The sequence below is a fragment of the Pseudochaenichthys georgianus genome, chromosome 4 (assembly GCF_902827115.2).
Source record: "Pseudochaenichthys georgianus chromosome 4, fPseGeo1.2, whole genome shotgun sequence".
NCBI classification, from domain to species: domain Eukaryota; kingdom Metazoa; phylum Chordata; class Actinopteri; order Perciformes; family Channichthyidae; genus Pseudochaenichthys; species Pseudochaenichthys georgianus.
Genome location: NC_047506.1, coordinates 14759191 through 14774699, shown reverse-complemented (window position 1 = coordinate 14774699; position 15509 = coordinate 14759191). Strand labels below are relative to the sequence as shown.

Sequence of the window (15509 nt, the reverse complement as noted above, 5' to 3'; positions counted from 1 at the left end):
ACAGAGAGCGTTGATCCATTATTTGGCTATTTATTTACATTCATTTGTATGTTGCCGTTTATTGTGCAGCCATTGAAAAACTGTCCAGCATCAGTAGAATGGCTTACGTGGTTACTTGTATAGGCTGAGGTTGTTCTCGGCTGTTGCTTGGCGTGGCGAGAATATTGCTCGACTTGGAGCCGAACCACGCCCCTTAGCTGTGATATAATGAGCATATACCACGGCCTGTCGTGAGCTATTGCTTAAATGTTTCCATCTTATGCTTTGTAAGTTTATATCGTAACGGAAGAAATTTAAATATATTTATAAAACTGACAAGTCAAATCAAGCAATCTGATTGGTCGATAGTGTTTTTGCGGACCTCTTTGATTACAGATTTGAAAACATCGTTGCTTGCTTTAAAAGTAGCACAATTCATTATCTCAAACCTTGGAAAGTATCTAGATATCCCTGCCCTAATGCCAAAGGAACTGCACACTGAATATGTTTTGCCGTTTGATGTCTATGTCTGGACCGCTGTGTAAAAAGGAGGGTTTCTGCCCCGTTACTTCTCCGCTGCTTTCTTGTTCCAGTCTGAAAAGCAAACTTTCAGCCCAACGGTATACTGTTTTTCGCAGACGCGGAGGGATACTGACTTGTTGTGAAAAGTAATTTACAATTCTACCCGTGGTATACGCTCAGTATATCACGGCTAAGAACCAATCAGATTGCTTGATTTGACTTGTCCGTTTTATAATAAAAAATAACACGACAGCTATAACAGCTCGCGACCGCAGATTATTTCAGCGATTAGATTAAATGTAAATTATATTTGACGCAACTTTAGTTACATTTCCATGACTTTTCCAAAACTTTGGGAAAAATATTGTTTTCCATAACTTTTCCAGGGCCTGGAATTTGCATTTTCAATTTCCATGACTTTTCCAGGTTTTCAATGACCGTACGAACCCTGTATATAAAATCCAAATGATAAACAAGCTCCCTGAAAAAGCTTGTGTTGTTATGATATCAAACACAATTTCAATTCTCAAAGTTTGGAAAAACCAAACATGAGGATAAACTATTCATCAAACATGTGATGTTGAAAAGTACTGGCACCCCATTTGCACTATAATTAGTAACAAGCGTCACAGAGAAGGAGCAAGACTGAGGCGAGAAGGAAGAAACGTAATATTTAGGTACAAATCTTATAATATTAGGGTGAATTAATTGTTTTAAGGTAGCCATGCTCCCTTATTAAAAAGACTGTCAACAGGAATTATAGCTAAGGATACACTGACTAATCTCATTCCTCTTCAGATACCAGAAATCTTACACAACCAAAATATTTTCCTAAATACAAAATCTGTACATGTGTGTGGAATCATTTTACAGTGTGTAAGGACACTTGAAGCCATGAATTGCTAACGGTACGTCCACACAGCAGCTTTAAACAAATCTTCCAACGCTTCCAACGCTTCTCTGCCCATTGACTTTGACATTTTTTGACATTTCCTCATATTCCAAACGAGATATTACGGTAGCAAATCACCCGGTTCTTTACGACCAGAACTATTAACGGGATACAAACCGGAGGAACCAGGCATGGAGGGAGGTGGCAGAGACAGTGGGTGAAACTGGTAGGTTTTCGCCTGTTCGGGGATTTTATATCCAGTTTACTTCGTTTTAACATTGCTATTGCTTTGCTCGCAAAAAATCGCCAAGCTTCAGACACGCCCAGCATCAACATTTTTTTATGCCTGTAGTGTAGACGGGCCGTTACGGTACGTCCACACAGCAGCTTTATACAAATCTTCCAACGCTTCTCTGCCCATTGACTGTGAATGGGGATGACGTCACTTTGCCTCGCTTTTCGCCGAACTGCATTGTGGGGGAGCGAAGCGAAGATTTCCCGGATTTCCAGGATTCAAAAGTTGAGCAATGTTCAACTTTTGAAGCTGAGCTGGAAGCGTCAGCCAATCAAATCCCGTTTATGCAAATCTGACAGTACAAGCGCTAGCCAATCAAACCACGTGTATGCTGGGAGAGCCAGACCGCAGTTAATTTCCTCATATTCCAAACGAGAAATTACGGTAGCAAATCACCCGGTTCTTTACGACCAGACTATTTACCGGGATACAAACCGGAGGAACCAGGCATGGAGGGACGTGGCAGAGACAGTGAGTGAAACTGGTAGGTTTTCGCCTGTTTGGGGAGTTTATATATATATTAGGGCTGTCAGTCGATTAAAATATTTAATTGCGATTAATCGCATGATTGTCCATAGTTAATCGCGATTAATCGCAAATTAATCACACATTTTTGATCTGTTCTAAATGTACCTTAGTGGAATATTTTTCAAGTTTGTAATACTCTGATCAACATATGAGTGGACAAATATGCTTTATGCTAATGTTTATTATCATTTGAACAATGACAAATATTCTCATGAATATTAAACACAACAACCTCTGAACATTGCAAATATTCGCCTCAATTCAACCTGGAACCTCTCTCATACAATAATCTCTCTCATCCTCCCAATAGCCAGTCGGTGCCTGCCGGTGAGCGTGGAAGTGTGGTATGCTGCAAGCGGGCAGCAGGAGCGGGGCTGTCAGCATCAGCTTGTAGATGGTATGTTAAACTCGATGCGCTCTGAAACTACGGGGCTGCCGAGGAAAAAAAATACACATGCGTTAATCTCGTTAAAATAATTAGTGGCGTTAATTTTTTTTTGCGTTAACGCGTTAACTTGACAGCCCTAATATATATATATATTGCTCGCATAAAATCCGCAGGGTTTTTTGCTTTGTTTGTCGGGGGCGGGAGATTCATGTGATTGGTTGTTGGTCGCAAAAAATCCCCAAGCTTTCAGACACGCCCAGCTCCAAGATTTTCTCAAAGCTGCTGTGTGGACGTACCGTAAATCACATTCTCCCTATACCAATACACATAATAAAGACAATAAGAAATAAACTACGATCAAGGGTCAAGCAGCATAAATCCTTTAATTTCTTCCTGTTCCACAATGCAGTGAGTAAGTGCCACAAACTCAGAGTGATTTCTGTTGTTGCAGAATTAAATCTGAGGGGGATTTCTCTGGTGGACTATTCCAAAAATAATGCACAGTGATCACACTTAATCCAACCACTAACCATCCCACTGTAGGGCTTGTTTGCATATTTGCTCGGAGTCATTCATAACTGGTTCTTGCCTGACTGGGGCTTCCTGGGAGATTAAAGCTGGTTTGAGTCCACACACACAAACACACAGAATCATCAATGTTCAGATTCCAGACTTTAACCTTCCTGAACCACTTCAAATCCCCCTAAATTATGAATGAGCTAAACAGGAAGCAGGTGATGCTGCACATTTTCACTGCGTTCCATTACATGTGCTATCATATACGTTTATTAAGTATTTCCCAAAACATAGTATTCCAAATAGTATTGTTTTTATTCTGACCCACAGTGTTTTTAGCGCAGCAGATACGATCAAAAGCGTCAAAGTTCAAGGCAACATTTTAGGACAAAGTAGTGCACCCCAATAATGCAACAGTACACCATTTGAGAGTGCAGCTGCAGTATGTACTAACAGCAAAAACAAAGTGATTTGGAAGACAGCCTGTTTAGATTTCAGTCCATAATTTGGTAGCCAGCATTATTCAACATAACATTACTAGTCTACATCACAATATTTACGATTACCAGCATCGTGTGGCCTTGACCTTTGACCACCTTAAACCATTACTGCACTTAACCCAGGACAGGAATGTTAAAAGATGTGAAGTTTCATCTGGGTAACATTCTAGACTGGCTAAGAAAATGTAGTGGAAGGTGAAAAATAAATGCCTGAAACTTCTTCAACAGAACGACGGAGTGAAGGAGTTGTTTAGACACAATGAAAGTATATGGCTGGTTACGTACATTGAGTAATGTACACAATGAAAGTATATGGCTGGTTACGTACATTGAGTAATCTGGACACTGACAGGGTTTATCTGAATAAAATATCAATGACTAGCTCATTGACATAAATTTACCGGAGTCAAGCACAAGAAAAATCACTCATGCAGGTGCAATAAGAAACCACAATAGTGCTTCATCTCCATGACAAACCACTGAAGAGACAGAGGAAAAGCCAACTTCCCCTTACAGTGAACATTTCCCTTCTAACATGTTGACATAGCAGATGTGAGCATGTTTATTCAGACAACGGGCTATACTGGTTTATTATATAAACACAAGGCATGAGCAGGGATTGACATTACACCTTAAGCCACCCAGTAGTGGATTTTAATTTGGATTCATTCAGGGAATACTTTGTTATACAAAGCTTATATTCTCACACTTGGGTCAGGGGAGGCCACTGAAGCTAGGTAAATGTGTGACCCATTACTGCAGTTAAAAGATAAGAAAAGCTAGTCAGTCAATTTGATTACACTGGGTGTAATGGATAGACAGCAAATAACTAAAAATCACACTTTCGGAAATGTACAGCCCTTAGTTCACCTAACCTGCATGTCTTTGAATTCTGGATGAACTAAAGCAACCAGAGGAAACACACAAAAAGACAAGCAAAAACATCCTCCCTAATCTACAACGTTTCTATATTTGCTCGACCTGCAATACTCAGGGAAAGATATGACATAGGTTGAGAGTTTCCCGCCCCCTTATTGGACGCCCACAGCTTCAATCAAATGCATCTAGATTTTAACTTGAGGAAATGACTGAGGTTGGAGTAAATGTTGGCTTTTCCTAACGAGGAAGTTGATTTTGCTGCCTCTAAAGTAACAAAATAAGTCAGCTGCCCAGAAATATTTTGGAGGCAGTTTTACGTGGTTGTAGTGTTAAAGAGTCTAAGCACATAGACACATTTAAGACTTTATTGGGACAAGAATAGAAATTCTCCTACTTCATTATATTGTTTAATACATTTTAAAGGGTGAGTGTGTTTTCAGTTACTTAACCAGTGTTGCTGCCGCATCCTCAAAACCACTAGGACTTTCCAAAGTCCTAAGCATTTTATTCAGACTTCAATCAGTCTGTATTTGTGGAAGTGAAATTGGGCACATGGGAAAAAAAAGCTGAGCGGTATGCCGCGAACTTTCTGCAAAAAGGGAAAACGGCTATTTTTTAAACAGGGATATATCTTTCGGAGAGGGTCATACTTAAATAGAAATGTAGGCTGCTAAATCCAAGTTTTTCCTCTGCCATTACTCACAATTTAAAGCTGATTCGATTCAAATCCTCCATTTTCCATCGCATTAACCCTTTGTCAAAAATCAAAGTCAACTTTATTGTCAATCTTCTGTGTGTGAGCTACAGACAAATTGTAGGTGTAAATGTAGGTATACAGAAATACCAACAAAATCAAACATAGAAACACAGAATTGCTACAAATAAACATGGGGCTATTACAACGACCTGCATTGACCACATCTATACTAACAGGCCAGAGCACTGCACTAAAGTGTTGTCACTCACAGTTGGCTTTAGTGATCATAACCTAGTTGCTATAGTACGCAAGACCAAATATGGTTCCAAGATAAAAGATAGAAGGTCTTATAAGGGGTTTAATCATGAACAATTTGTAGAGGAGGTAAAGAATGTGCAATGGTTTAATGTTTGCCATGAGGAAAACCCAGAAAAAGCACTGGGTGTATTTATGAAGTCTTTCATGGGGATTGCCGATCAGCATGTTCCAATGAGAAAATGGTCTGCCCGGTCAAAGTGTGCACCTTGGTTGAATGACGAGATGAGAAGTTTAATGGTCCAACGAGATGATGCTAAAAAAACTGCAGACAGAACAGGTTCAACATTACTGTAAACTAAGAAACGCGGTAACCAAATTGAATACATGTAGAATGAGGGAATACTACATGCAGAAAATCAGTGATTCTAAGAATGATGGAAAGAAATTATGGAAAATATTGAATAACATAATGGGGAGGAAATCACACATGCATCCTTCCTTTATAGAAACCGAGGGTAAATTCATTACCAAGCCAGCAGATATTGCAAATCATTTTAATGATTATTTTAAAAATAAAGTAGACAAGCTGAGGAATGCCATGGGTGCAGTTGAGGACACAGTGTCACAGCACATCATTAAAGATCGTATCATGAGGGAAAAGCAGTGCATGTTTGAATTCCACAATGTTACAGAAGAATATGTTGAAAATATGCTTTTACAGCTGTCCGATGATAAATCTCCTGGGATTGACAACTTGGATGGTAAACTGCTCAAAATGACGGCCAAATACATATCCAAGCCATTGAGTCACATTTTTAATGAAGGTTTAGAGCAAGGCATGTGCCCGAGATCTGGAAGGAAGCCAAGGTTATCCCATTACCCAAGGACAAAAGAAAAACCTTTGCTGGTTCCAATAGTCGACCTATAAGTCTCCTCCCAGTGTTAAGTAAATTAATAGAAAAAAATAGTATACACCCAAATTCAATACTACTTTTCAAGTAACAATCTGACAACAAACTACCAACATACCTATAGATAGAGATGGTCACTCTACAAGTACAGCACTTGTACAAATGACCAACGACTGGTTAAAGAGCATGGATGATAGGAGGCTTGTAGGAGCTGTCATGTTAGACTTTAGCGCAGCTTTCGATGTAATCGATCCCAGTCTGCTACTGAACAAACTCAAATGCTATGGCTTTGGTTCTGTTGCTATGTGTTGGATGGAGAGCTACCTAACTAGGACAAGGCAGCAAGTCTTTTTCAATGGGAGCTTTTCTGAAAGTAAGGTGTCGCAGTGTGGGGTCCCACAGGGGAGTTCGCTTGGGCATTTGTTATATTCAATATTCACAAATGACCTTCCTTACGTATTAAATAAGTCCAGTGTAATAATGTATGCTGATGATTCTACAATGTACAGTACAGCATCAACATGCAGTGAGTTAAACAATCTACTTAAAATAGAGATTAAAGGCATAGCAGACTGGGTCAACAATAACTAACTGGTACTCAACATTGCAAAAACCAAAGCAATGGTGTTCGGATCCAGACATATGTTAAACAGCAATCCTCAATTAAGCCTGACACTGGCTGGTCAGCCAGTGGAACAGGTAAACGACACTAAGTTGCTTGGCATTGTTCTTGATTCTGGTTTAAAGTGGACAAAGCAAATTGACAGTATCGTAACTAAAATGGGAAGGAGCATAGCTGTGAAGAGAAAATGTATGTAACACCAACCACTTTGAAACAAGTCATCCAGTCTCTGGTTTTGTCACATCTTGAGTACTGTCCGGTCATATGGTCATCAGCAGCAAAAACACAGAAATTACACAGAAATTATAAATAGCTAAAAACAAGGCTGCCAGACTAGCTCTCCACTGTTCGAAGCGCACTCATATTGGATTTATGCATAGAAATATATCATGGCTTCCGGTTGAGAAACGTCTGTAATCTCGTGTAAAAAAACACTATATTTTTATGATCAAATAGTTTACACAAGAGACGAGCATGACCATAAGACTAGACAAGGTACATCAGGCCATCTACTGGCACCTAAACCCAGGATAAATCTTCTGAAATCTTCTGTGACTTATAGAGCTATAATGGAATGGAACTCATTGCCAAACTACCTTGCTGAAATAGAGTCCAGAGCCTATTTCAAGAAGAGATTGAAGGGCCATCTACTAATGACCATGTACCCTTGTGAACTGTGAACCCTAATTGAATTATATCTCCTGCTTTCTACTGGTGGGTGTCTTGTGCACTCATCCTTGGCTGAGATTGATATTGAAAGTGGATGAGATTGTTGATGATGTTGTTAATGTTGTTAATGATGTCAGGACTTACGTCTTGAATGTTCAAATCAAATCAGGTTTTATTTATATAGCACATTTTTAAAACGATTTTTGGTCGAGCCAAAGTGCTGTACATATAATATTACCTTACAGTACAGGAAATACAACAGCACAATTTGTGCAGAATATCAGTATGAGAATACGACACCCTCTGACCTTAGGCCCTCACATCGTACAAGGAAAAACTTCCGGAGAAAACCCACAGTTTAAAGGGGAAAATGGGAGACACCTCAGGGAGAGCAAAAGAGGAGGGATCCCTCTCCCAGGACGGACAGACGTGCAATAGATGCCGTGTGTAAATCGAAGAGATACTACATTTTACAGCATATAGACCGAATGTTAGGAAATGCATGTGTCTATAATAATAAGATGAATCCACGGAGATGTCAACAATCCTGTGGAAGCCATCAGGGAAGCAGCATGACGAGACCCAGGCAGGACCGCAGAGAATGTTGTTGTATTGTTGTATTATTGCTGTATTGTTTTAAGTGACTGACCCAAGGAAGAGTAGCTTTTGTCAAGAGCAAAAGCTAATGGGGATCCTAAATAAACATAAAAACATAGACACATACTGTATATATAAATTACCACATTAAGAGGAATACAAAATAAAAATAAAAGGTACAGCAGTCAATATATACAAAAATAACAGTCACTTGCACAGTGTGCAAAATAGTATTGTGTTCTGTAAGATGTATCTCTGCAAAATGTCTTTTTACCAAAAGAAAAAGTAAATTCTACGTCACTTCATTTCAGATGGAAATACTGCATGTTATGGCAGAAGCAGAACATTGCGAACTTTCATGCTTTAAAAACACTTCCTTTTTTCATAAATTTCAATTCCCGTATACAGATTACAAGTGTGTTGTATCAGAATTTTGGAAGGGAACAACAACTTTGTGAACAAAGACGAGGATTGATTCTCCCTGCTGTTCATTCACTTTTTAAGATTAAAGTCTAGATTTGTAATCAGTGATTTTAAGTCCACTGTTTGACGTTACCTTATTCATCAAAAATTAACATTAGTCAGCAGTATTCATTTAGATATTGACAGGGGCATACCGTGTCAAAACTAAAAGAGTGTAGAGTTTCAACGTTTTTCATGCTACATTTAAAGCCAAATTGATCGCTAAAATTAAACTACTACACTACATTCACTTCAGATATTCAAGCACTGCTGATCTGTTTCACACTGAGACTGTACACAGACTGGTAGGGGCCTGGCTCTAAGACCCGAGGCAACTGTAAACAGCCACTGTTTTCTAAATGGAAACAGGGAGGGCTCTGTATGAAGCCACGCTCCCTGTGGGAAATCCTTCAAGGGTAAACACTAACAGGCTTGTGATGCCAGATGTTTCTCCGGGCATTATACTGCTGCAATACTGCAAGGATAGTGCCTCTGAAGGGAGTTTAACCCATTATAATAAAAGAGAATGCCAAATGTGTTCACTGTACAGTGCGAGTAAACAGCATACATACATTAAGTATTGACAAATTACTGAGTTGGAGAAATTGCCAGATGTACTTACATCCTGTAGTCTGCATGCTATGTAAATATCATTTTTAAAAGGTTGTTCCTCTTTCCTTGTTGCATTATGCATTTAGGAGCTTATTGTACAAATGGTTGGTAGAGAAGAAATACATTAAATATGTGTTCCTGTCATTTAATACAACTCACACAGCAGCTGATGCAAATAGTGCCAGTAAATTAAAAAGGAGGCTGTGGCTGGGAGAAGAGAGAGATCTAAATGGCATAAGACAAAGAGTAAGTGCACAGCAAACTATCTAGACATATCTGCAGGGTATGCATGATGAGAAGGTGGAGTTTTTTTATGAATCTGTTGAAACAGTGCCCAGAAAGTGTCAATACTGTTTGACAAACACAGCAAGTCTTCAGCTAGTCCAGAAGAAGATGGAGAATTATTCTCTACTCCTTCTTTACCTGAGATAATGTGTGTTCTCACATTACAATTTTGCTGAGTGCAGCTGTAAATAACATCTGAAGACAACTCACTGCCCTGAGAGACACAGACATGGGCAGGACAGAGGAAGGGAACTTTAAAATGGAAGGATTGAGTTTAGCCTCCGGGGAATAGGGCACCATGTCTGCATGACACACAGCCTCTCTGCCCCGGCTAGACAGCAGAGGTGAAAAATAAACTGCAGTGATCAGATTAGGATTTAGGACATGGAGCGGATGACCTGGAGACCAAGTGGTTTCTCAGATTTTATAACACAAAATATTACATAATATGCTCAAACACATAGAGCAATATGACCGTATGCCATAATCCCTGCTGTTTGCCTGGTGACACTGCACTAAAACTAGGGTGTGGTGTCAACACCCTACAGTAGGGATGTGACACAATTTATATTTCTGGTTTGTCTAGCTTTAATGATGCTAAATTAATAAATGAGTTTGTTCATTCTTCAAACCTCAACTAACTGTTGACGTGTAAACTAGCCATGATCCCTTATTAAATATTGGTTATATCAAACTATAATACATTATACTATCAGACTATTTTTCTAAATAGAAAATAAGAACACTCGTATCCACCTGTAGCATCTTCCAACTCTTTATTGTCAGACTGAAGTCACCAATAATTTCAACCAGAGCCTTGATTCCTAAAATATACCATGGGATCACAACTCGTGTCACGATGCCAAAGTTATGCTGTGGGAAAGCTATAATGGATTAATAACGCTAAACATAGTATCCTCCTTAAGTTCAGATAAGGGGCAGTAAATGAATAAGAGTGTGCAGACATACGCTACGTTCAGTGTTTTGCCATCAGTTTGCTTCTGTGCCCTAACAAGTGTTTGAACAACAACCACTGGGCTCTTGTGGGACAGTGGGAAACTTCACAATGACCGGCTTAGATGGCAGACATGAATCATCGCTAGTGTTTGTAAGCTTTGTGGATCCAGCAATGTGCAACGGGTTGCTGGGTGGGGGGGTTCGCAAACAGAGAACTCACAACAACACACATGTATTACAATGCTCAACGCAGAGAAGTAATGTTTGGGAGCAGTTTCATATAACATTATTAAACCTAGAGCTTAATTTAGGCCCTTACACCAGTCATTTGAATATTTGTTGCCGTAGTCCTACAGTGTGTGATCTTCAATTTGAAGTGATGCTGGAGGCAGCAATACATATTGTAAATTGAAGATAAACATTAATTACAAAAATCTTTAAAACACATGTTTGCATTTATATTGTGCATTTACATTTGTTTGCTTTAATCATAATAAAAGTTAGGCTTTTTTTGTTCACTTCCTGGTACATGTATAATCTTTTCAAGACAGATAGAAAGTCCGGACCATCTTTCTGTTTAATGTTATCGTGCTTTAGTTGTAATTCAGTGGGAAAATAACTGAAAAAATGAAATCAGTGATTATATAAACCTTGGACTTGCCGTTAAGCCTTAAAGGTGACCTATCATGAAAAATGCACTTTTGTACGTCTTTTATACATGAATATGTTTCCCCCGGTGTTCCAGGGAACTCACCAAGTGTCAGAAAATACAACCCTCTCTCTTTTCCTCCATACCCAAATCTTTTAAAAACGGGGCTACAACAAGCGGATACAGATTCCATCCGAGCTGACGTCAGCCCGGAATAGTATTGTTCACACGAGACCGATCGAAAGCGCTGGAGACGCTGTAGTACATATGCCAGGCCTGTAAGTGGCGCTTTAGTCCTGCCACAAAAGCAGCGAAGAAGACTTCCCGAGCATGGTTGCCATGGTTGCCCTTCTGTTTATTCTCCGCTGTGGACGCGCTGGCTCTTTTTCTCCCTCCCCGAGGCAAGCGTTTGCTCCTGCTGTAATTCTCTCCGGTAGTCCACCAGCAGATGACAAACACCCACCTCTCCGCCTCTTCCAAGGGACGAGGGAACCGTGCGGCAGAGTTTCAGTTAGATTTTTTTCCGCCGGTCAACATGTCCGTTAAAGTTTAAATCTTCCGGACAAAATTAGAAAAGTGACGGTCAAAGGTCTTCTTTGTTATTTATTGAGATTTAAAACAAATGAATAACGACTCTATAAAATAAAACACGGAGGACGGAGCCTCTCTTTTCCTCCCCCTCTTCTGAGATTCCAGCAGCTGATCTCCCTCTCCTGCAGGGGGGCGTGGTCAGCTGCAGCTCATTTGCATTAAAGCTATGTCACAGAATCAGCCCTTGCAAAAACAGGGCTGGAAAGAGCAAATAGAGCGAAATGAGGCATGACTAAAATGCATGATCTGTTTGGTATTTTGAAAAAAAAACTTCACAGACATGTTTTATATAGGTATGGCCCAACAATATATTGTTCAAATATAGCATGATAGGTCCACTTTAAAGCAAACTATCGAACTATTTGATCAGACAAACACCTCCAGCACTCACCTTCAGTCCATCGCTGGGTAGCCGATAACCAAACCGTGCAGGCAGGTCATCAAAGTTATCAGTCTTGTTGTCAAATGAGTACTGAAAGATGAACAGATGAGGTTTGATTACTATGATTCAAGGTATTTCATGGAAGTTGATGCATTGTCAACTTCACTAAATGACTTAAAGACACAAAACCTAGACGTGAAATACCTAAAGCACCATGTTAATGCTGATCAGGATAGGCGGTGTGTTCCTAATGCATACCATTGTTATATTATTGTTGTATGTTTCTTTAGATTGTCCTACATGTACTAAGAATCACTCACAGCAGCGATGTCGGCCCCCACGGGCAGCAGGTTGAGGAAGGCGAAGAGCTGAACAGTGAAGATGGTGTAAATCTGCGTGGCCGACAGCATCAGCATTCCCAGAGACAGCAGCATCTTGGCATCACGTTACAACCCCCAGCTGCTGTGCCACTCACTCATAAACATACACAACCATAAACACACACACACACAAATGACCACACACACTGGCTTGCAGTGGAAGCGCTTTCCGCCGTCTGTTGTCCTTACACCTGGAAAAGACACCAAGGTTACGCCTTAACTTGCATACACTGATGAAGTAGTATTGATTAATTCAAATACAGACATTTAAATGTAATACTGGAGTGCTGTTTTTTTAGTTGTCCTAACGCCAAAAGTGGTGTTTAATGCTATGTTGAAATGTTAAATGGTGCCAGTGGTTGAAGCAGTGCACTGTCCAAGCCTCAGTCTATTCTAATCCTGCATCTGGTTTTTCGATTATCCCACTCCACATGTGTCTGTCTCTCGAGGTTGCTGCGTTGTTGAATTTATTGGAATTTCAGCTTTCAGAGCCCATGGATCATCTATATTTCAATACTGAATTAAATCTTCAACAACATTGACAAAGCAGAGCTGATATTCTTGACAGCTGAAAATCATTTTGTGTCAATAATGCCCCTTCCCACTCTTTATTTTCACAGTTCATATGATAAATGATACAGACAACCTGAGAAGTGCTGTAAAGCTGGCTGTGTGGATATACACCAGGTATTCTGGAGCATCTGTTTCTTTTTGTAGTACATTTTAAGATGTAAAAGCAGGAAGAAGCAAGTGGAGAGTAGAGGCTAGGGCTGCATGATACTGGAAGAAATGGACATTGTGGTTTGATAATACAGGAATTTTCACCAGAAGAAGTTAGTTTTAATCCTACTTCCACACAACTGAACTTAAGTTTCTCTTTGCAACCAAGTATATTAATAAGTTCATGTACATAAGTTAGCTTCAGGCCTGACATCCCAGCATAAGGGGTATGAGTTCACACAGCGGAGGGCATCATGTGACTGGGTCAGGAGAAACCAACCACCAGACTTTAAACCACTAAGCTGTGTGATCAAGCTGCAAAGTGAAGTAAGGTTTGAGGATTACCTGTTTTGTTTTGTACAATTTGAGGAAAACATGGCAGTTTTTCTAATTATTGCATCATGTGTGCAATGTTACCATTTGTCAAGGTTATATAAAGTGGCCTCTCACAACTGTACTGTAGCAGTAGTGCTTTGAATAAATAGGATAGAGCTTTAGTAGCACCTTTATAGCAGTCGCTGGCCCCAGGCTCTGAAAGAGTCTGCCCCTCCATGTGAGGTCGGCCCAGACCCTAGGGTTCTTTAAATCCTCACTGAAGACTCACTTCTTCTTTCTCTCTGACCCTCTAGTCAGAGCTGAGTACGACTCCTGACATTTCCCTGTGTTTTGTTTTTATATGTGCTGTTGTAAATGATTGTCTTTTGTTGTTATTGAAGTAAAGTGTTTTTATTACATGTACAGCACTTTGGCTCGACAACAAATCATTTTTAAATGTGCTCTATAAATAAAACCTGATTTGATTTATAGACAACATGTTTCAGCATCACTAAATAGCTGTAAGTCAAATGTGGAAACATGCCTCATTTTGTCATAACATGTTCATACACATTTCAAAGGTTACCGCAGAGATCCTGATTTACATGTTGTTGCCTCTAACTAAACCAGTGTTTGCATGTATTCTAGTAATAAGCAGGCGGAAATTAACAATACCCATTGCAAAACTATTAATTATATTAATTTTAAAGGAAAGTCACATTTTAGGGTGAAAATGTAGTACTATATATTTTTCAACCAAAAATCTGCTAAAACAATCATTTCTAGATAAATAATGCCACCTGCTTTATCTCTACATAATTCACTTTTAAAAAGTTCAATTTGAAGTCTTAATCACATCAGAGTAAAAAGGGAGTGAGGCTTCAAAATGTCACATTCCTCTCCTCCCATCTTACTAATGCTGCTGCTGTCCTTTCTGATGGTCTCCATACTCTATAATTAGCACGGCAAAGCCTGATATGTTCAATAGGATTAATAAAATAGTAAGACATAACCAGCCTTCATAGTCGACTTTTATTTATATTGTATAATTGCTTATTTTCTACTCTTTTTTATTTCTAATCATGTGCAATACTTTGTTTTACATGCCGCTGCAGCAAAACAATTTTGCCAATTGGGTGCCAATAAAGTATATCATTTCTTATTCTTGTTAACACCTCTCCAATCGAAGGTGCCAAAAACGAAATGCAAAATGATAACATCAAAATTCACAATATCCAAAATGTAACTCCTGATCTTGAGATCTGAGAAAAACTATTGAGGATTATTCTGTCATTTTTGACAGAATAAAACTACAAACAACTTAGGTAGCCTACTTATTATTTTGATGCAAATCAAATGGGAATTAAATATAACCATAACACATGCCTGCTAACTGAAATGAAATATAACAAGGAGAGCTGAAACTGAAATGTCACTTTTCTTCTTTTTCTAACAGTATACCATACCCCCAAAGCCCAAACCCTTATGTTTAACTGCACTATGTATTCGTGTCATAGTGTACAACATGTCACACACATGTTTGCGAAAGGCAGATGTTGATTTCGTAGATGACCAGCTTGGTGTCACTCAAATGTATTGTCAACTTAAACAGTAGCTTACATATGTGACTAAATTCCAATGAATCACATTATTATGGGATGCACAAACTCTGATGCACGACAGTCAGAGACATTACACCAAACCTGGCTTAGACAAAAGAGGGTCCTCTTAACACAACACCCAAGGGGAAGTGAAAGCAACATGTCAGGTGTGCACAGATGACTAAACATGAAGTGACAGAAGTCCGATTTTATTGCGAAAAACACTATAAAAAGGTAAAAGTGCGACAGCTGCATTTACAAACAAGAGTGATTAAAGAATAAAAAAGTTAATGACGATCATA

At 39.3% G+C, this 15509-nt stretch overlaps 1 protein-coding gene across 1 annotated transcript in view; it reads right to left on the bottom strand.

Annotated features, from left to right (window-relative positions):
- Positions 1-15509, bottom strand: part of rnf13 (ring finger protein 13) — a 63459-nt gene that overhangs the window by 47438 nt on the left and 512 nt on the right. Inside the window, exons 2-3 of the mRNA XM_071202883.1 lie at positions 12512-12762; positions 12201-12281 (exon numbers count right to left, since the gene is read on the bottom strand). Coding sequence (XP_071058984.1) covers positions 12201-12281; positions 12512-12625 — 195 coding nt within the window. The 5' untranslated portion in view covers positions 12626-12762. The remainder of the gene's footprint in view (positions 1-12200; positions 12282-12511; positions 12763-15509) is intronic.